Source organism: Oncorhynchus gorbuscha, unplaced genomic scaffold (genome assembly GCF_021184085.1).
Source record: "Oncorhynchus gorbuscha isolate QuinsamMale2020 ecotype Even-year unplaced genomic scaffold, OgorEven_v1.0 Un_scaffold_2624, whole genome shotgun sequence".
NCBI lineage: Eukaryota > Metazoa > Chordata > Actinopteri > Salmoniformes > Salmonidae > Oncorhynchus > Oncorhynchus gorbuscha.
Genome location: NW_025747082.1, coordinates 49001 through 55000, shown reverse-complemented (window position 1 = coordinate 55000; position 6000 = coordinate 49001). Strand labels below are relative to the sequence as shown.

At 47.9% G+C, this 6000-nt stretch overlaps 1 protein-coding gene across 1 annotated transcript in view; it reads left to right on the top strand.

Annotated features, from left to right (window-relative positions):
• LOC124026130 (rho guanine nucleotide exchange factor 39-like) overlaps positions 1-6000 on the top strand; it is a 57062-nt gene that overhangs the window by 14382 nt on the left and 36680 nt on the right. Inside the window, exon 4 of the mRNA XM_046339297.1 lies at positions 4242-4362. Coding sequence (XP_046195253.1) covers positions 4242-4362 — 121 coding nt within the window. The remainder of the gene's footprint in view (positions 1-4241; positions 4363-6000) is intronic.

Genomic DNA, 6000 nt, shown 5'->3' with positions numbered 1-6000 from the left:
ATGAATATTTAGTGTGTTGATGATCCTCCCGTTATTTATAGGAATATTTAGTGTGATGATGATCCTCCCGTTATATATATGAATATTTAGTGTGTTGATGATCCTCCCGTTATATATATGGATATTTAGTGTGTTGATGATCCTCCCGTTATATATATGAATATTTAGTGTGTTGATGATCCTCCCGTTATATATATGAATATTTAGTGTGTTGATGATCCTCCCGTTATATATATGAATATTTAGTGTGTTGATGATCCTCCCGTTATATATATGAATATTTAGTGTGTTGATGATCCTCCCGTTATATATATGGATATTTAGTGTGTTGATGATCCTCCCGTTATATATATGAATATTTAGTGTGTTGATGATCCTCCCGTTATATATATGAATATTTAGTGTGTTGATGATCCTCCCGTTATATATATGGATATTTAGTGTGTTGATGATCCTCCCGTTATATATATGAATATTTAGTGTGTTGATGATCCTCCCGTTATATATATGGATATTTAGTGTGTTGATGATCCTCCCGTTATATATATGAATATTTAGTGTGTTGATGATCCTCCCGTTATATATATGAATATTTAGTGTGTTGATGATCCTCCCGTTATATATATGAATATTTAGTGTGTTGATGATCCTCCCGTTATATATATGAATATTTAGTGTGTTGATGATCCTCCCGTTATATATATGAATATTTAGTGTGTTGATGATCCTCCCGTTATATATATGAATATTTAGTGTGTTGATGATCCTCCCGTTATATATATGAATATTTAGTGTGATGATGATCCTCTCGTGCCATTCATCATGGTTCAGGTAGTTTATGAGGAGTTGTGACCAAGACAGTGATTGTATGTAGATGGAAAAAGCTAATTATCCCTCCTCCCTGTTCCACCGTAACAGACTGTAATGACCAACGCCAAAGACAGCGTCACGTCACCCAGAGGAACTAGAGCAGAATCACAAAGCTATTTGGGGAGATTGATATTCCCTCCCAGGTGTGTCTGGGGAGTTTAATGAGGATGTAATGTGGTGTGATTTGTAGTGTGATACAGATTAAACTGTATCCAGGGTGACGGAAGTGCAGAACAAGTTCTGCTTTGTTTTTGTTTTTATGTGTGTGATCAATAACTACTTCTCTATTCTCCTCCTCCCTTTCCTTTCCTCCCCCTCTCCTCCTCCCTCTCCTCTCCTTTCCTCCCCTCTCCTCCTCCCTTCCTCCCCTCTCCTCCTCCCTTCCTCCCCTCTCCTCCTCCTTTCCTTCCCCTCTCCTCCTCCCCTTCCTCCTCCTCCTCCCATTCCTCTTCCTCCTCCTTTCCTTCCCCCCTTTCCTTCCCCTCTCCTCCTCCCCTTCCTCCTCCTCCTTTCCTTTTCCTTCCCTCTCCTCCTCCCCTTCCTCTTCCTCCTCTCCCCCTTTGCTCCCCCCTTTCCTCCTCCCTTTCCTCCTCCCCTTTCCTCCTCCCTTTCCTCCTCCCCTTCCTCCTCCCTTCCTCCCTCCCTCTCCTCCTCCTCCCCTTTCCTCCTCCCTCTCCCCTCCTCCTCCCTTTCCTCCTCCCTCTCCTCCTCCTCCCCTTTCCTCCTCCCTCTCCTCCCCTTTCCTCCTCCCTCTCCTCCCCTTTCCTCCTCCCTCCCTCCTCCTCCTCCTCCCTTTCCTCCTCCCTCTCCTCCTCCTCCCCTTTCCTCCTCCCTCTCCTCCTCCTCCCTTTCGTCCCCTTTCCTCCCCTTTCGTCCCCTTTCCTCCCCTTTCCTTCCCTTTCCTCCTCCCTTCCCCACTACTCTCCCCTCCGATCTTCTCGTTCTCTTCTTCCTGACAGCCACACTATTTAATCACCCTGAAAACAGTCTGGAAGTTGTAATTTGTAGTTTTATATTTATCATAATATCCTCTGGCTGTGAGAGGAGGGAAGAAACGGAAACATGATTTTTCTTGCCCTTTGCCCTCGTTAGCCCAACTCTCCTGCTAAGTGTGTGTGTGTGTGTGTGTCTCTCTCCTGGCTGTGTGCCCTCGTTAGCCCAACTCTCCTGCTAAGTGTGTGTGTTTCTAGTGTGTGCGCACTTGTGTCTCCTGGCTGTGTGTGTGTGTGTGTGTGTCTCCTGGCTGTGTGTGTCTCCTGGCTGTCTCTGAGTCTTCTGATTACCAACAGGTCTACCCTGCTTCATTCCAATCCATTCAAATCAACTTCAGAGCTCCTTCTTTCCAGCGACGTGAGGATGTAATGTCTCTGGGAACATCATTAGACCAGCGCAGTCAGGAGTTGTAAATGTCTAATTGTTGAGCACTCTTTTTATTTGTTCATGTTATTTCTTACTGTGGTAATCAGACGGTTCTATGTGGTAGTATTTAGTGATGGGGGGAAGATCGATGCTGTTGGGGGGGGATCGATGCTGTGGGGGAAGATCGATGCTGTTGGGGGGAAGATCGATGCTGTTGGGGGAAGATCGATGCTGTTGGGGGAGATCGATGCTGTTGGGGGGGGAGATCGATGCTGTTGGGGGGGTGATCGATGCTGTGGGGGAAGATCGATGCTGTTGGGGGATTTACATTTAAGTCATTTAGCAGACGCTCTTATCCAGAGCGACTTACAAATTGGTGCATTCACCTTATGACATCCAGTGGAACAGTCACTTTACAATAGTGCATCTAAATCTTAAAGGGGGTGAGAGGGATTACTTATCCTATCCTAGGTATTCCTTAAAGAGGTGGGGTTTCAGGTGTCTCCGGAAGGTGGTGATTGACTCCGCTATCCTGGCGTCGTGAGGGAGTTTGTTCCACCATTGGGGGGCCAGAGCAGCGAACAGTTTTGACTGGGCTGAGCGGGAGCTGTACTTCCTCAGTGGTAGGCAGGCGAGCAGGCCAGAGGTGGATGAACGCAGTGCCCTTGTTTGGGTGTAGGGCCTGATCAGAGCCTGGAGGTACTGAGGTGCCGTTCCCCTCACAGCTCCGTAGGCAAGCACCATGGTCTTGTAGCGGATGCGAGCTTCAACTGGAAGCCAGTGGAGAGAGCGGAGGAGCGGGGTGATGTGAGAGAACTTGGGAAGGTTGAACACCAGACGGGCTGCGGCGTTCTGGATGAGTTGCAGGGGTTTAATGGCACAGGCAGGGAGCCCAGCCAACAGCGAGTTGCAGTAATCCAGACGGGAGATGACAAGTGCCTGGATTAGGACCTGCGCCGCTTCCTGTGTGAGGCGGGGTCGTACTCTGCGGATGTTGTAGAGCATGAACCTACAGGAACGGGCCACCGCCTTGATGTTAGTTGAGAACGACAGGGTGTTGTCCAGGATCACGCCAAGGTTCTTAGCGCTCTGGGAGGAGGACACAATGGAGTTGTCAACCGTGATGGCGAGATCATGGAACGGGCAGTCCTTCCCCGGGAGGAAGAGCAGCTCCGTCTTGCCGAGGTTCAGCTTGAGGTGGTGATCCGTCATCCACACTGATATGTCTGCCAGACATGCAGAGATGCGATTCGCCACCTGGTCATCAGAAGGGGGAAAGGAGAAGATTAATTGTGTGTCGTCTGCATAGCAATGATAGGAGACACCATGTGAGGTTATGACAGAGCCAAGTGACTTGGTGTATAGCGAGAATAGGAGAGGGCCTAGAACAGAGCCCTGGGGGACACCAGTGGTGAGAGCGCGTGGTGAGGAGACAGATTCTCGCGCCACCTGGTAGGAGCGACCTGTCAGGTAGGACGCAATCCAAGCGTGGGCCGCGCCGGAGATGCCCAACTCGGAGAGGGTGGAGAGGAGAGATCGATGCTGTGGGGGAAGATCGATGCTGAAATGGGGGGGGAGGATCGATGCTGTGGGGGAAGATTGATGCTGTTGGGGGTGGGGTTAGTGGGGAAGATCGATGCTGATGGGGGGGTTGATGCTGATGGGGGGATCGATGTTGTTACATATCACAATATTATTTTGGACGATATTATAATGATATGGATTTGGCGTCCGATTGATAGCGCTAGTCGACTACACCGACTAGACCTAATCGGATTGCCGTGTAGAATCGGATCGCCGTGTAGAATCGGATTTACATATCGTATCGGCATCTAAGTATTGTGAGAATATCGTACTGTGATGTCCATTGCTATATTTCTAGGGCTGGGTATTTCCAGGGACGATACGATATTCCCAGAATACTTAGTTGCCAATACTATATTGTGATTATCTTACATGAGGATGTGTTGTCGATGCTGATCACCATTGTTAATTGTCTCTCTGCTCTGCAGGACGTTGTTGGTCCGTCTGGAGAACGGGGACTTCGGCCGTGGATTTGATGACTTCTGTCCTTACCTCCACCACTACGTTACCTACGTAGACAACATCCAGAACGCCAACAGGGTCCTGGCGGTAAGAACACTTCTTATTGTATTGTTGTGAACAACAACTCTCATAACCCTGTGAGGTTCTGTGTTCCGGTAAGAACACCACTTCTTATTGTATTGTTGTGAACAACAACTCTCGGAACCCTGTGAGGTTCTGTGTTCCGGTAAGAACACCACTTGTTGTATTGTTGTGAACAACAACTCTCAGAACCCTGTGAGGTTCCGTGTTCCGGTAAGAACACCACTTCTTATTGTATTGTTGTGAACAACAACTCTCAGAACCATGTGAGGTTCTGTGTTCCGGTAAGAACTTTGGGCGCCCTTTTCATCCGGACGTGAAAATACTGCCCCCTAGCCCGACGAGGTTATTAAGACGGAAAGCTATTTCACAAATTAACTTTTTTAAGAAGACACACCTGTTAATTGAAATACATTCCAGGTGACTACCTCATGAAGCTGGTTGAGAGAATGCCAAGTGTGGAAAGCTGTCAAAGCAAAGGGTGGCTACTGAGAAGAATCTCAAATATAAAATAGATTTAGATGTATTTATTTGTTACACTTGTTTGGTTACTACATGATTCCATATGTGTTATTTCATAGTTTAGTTGTCTTCACTATTATTCTACAATGTAGAAGCAAGTAATAAAAACTCTTGAGTGAGTAGGTTGAAAATCGATGGCAGGACTTGAAAATGGTTGCCTAGCGATGATCAACAACCAACTTGACAGAGCTTGGATCATTTTTAAAAAAGAATAATGGGCTAATATGATCTGGTATTGTGTGTTGGTGGGTGTGTAAATCCATGTTTAATTCAGACTATAACAACAACACGATGTGGAATAAGTCAAGGGGTATGAATACTTTCGGAAGGCCCTGTTTAATCACCTCGGCCTAAGTGATGCACCTCCGTTAGCATGCTAACGAGTCTCCTAACACGCTAATAACACACAGCCCCATGTTTCAGCAATTACAGGCGTGTTAGCAAAGTAGACCCGGTGGAAGAATCAATTCCAACTCCCCTCCTCTGTCCCTAATCAATGAGATCAGTCAATGGTCTCTCTGCAGACAGACTCATCCTTCCTCTTAACCAAGACATTCATATCACTGCGGCTGTCGGCTCCGTGCAGGATTAACCACAGGCGTAACCAACCACAGGTAACTACGATGCTAGGTAGGTAGAGATGCAGTTGCTCTTCAGTAAGTAGTATTTTAGTTTAGCTCCATAGTGTTGTTAGCTCTGTAGCAGTGTTAGCTCCGTAGCGACGTTAGCTCCGTAGCGACGTTAGCGCCTCGCGGACAGACCGGGCGGCCTCGCGGACAGACCGGGCGGCCTCGCGGACAGACCGGGCGGCCTCGCGGACAGACCGGGCGGCCTCGCGGACAGACCGGGCGGCCTCGCGGACAGACCGGGCGGCCTCGCGGACAGACCAACCAGACCAGACAAACAGGGGCGCAGGGGGAGCAGGTATCTGTCATCAGTAGAGAGATGGAGATACGTGTGGTGAGACTGGCTGCTGTTACAGTTGTTCTGATTTGCGTGTTTTGCGTGTTTTTGATGTTCACAGCAGCTGACCCTAGTTGGAGGGAGTTAACATGCCCTCGATTTACAAACTGTCCTTTGGCATGTTCTGTTCTGAGTGGCTGAGAAGTTATCTCTGTCCAA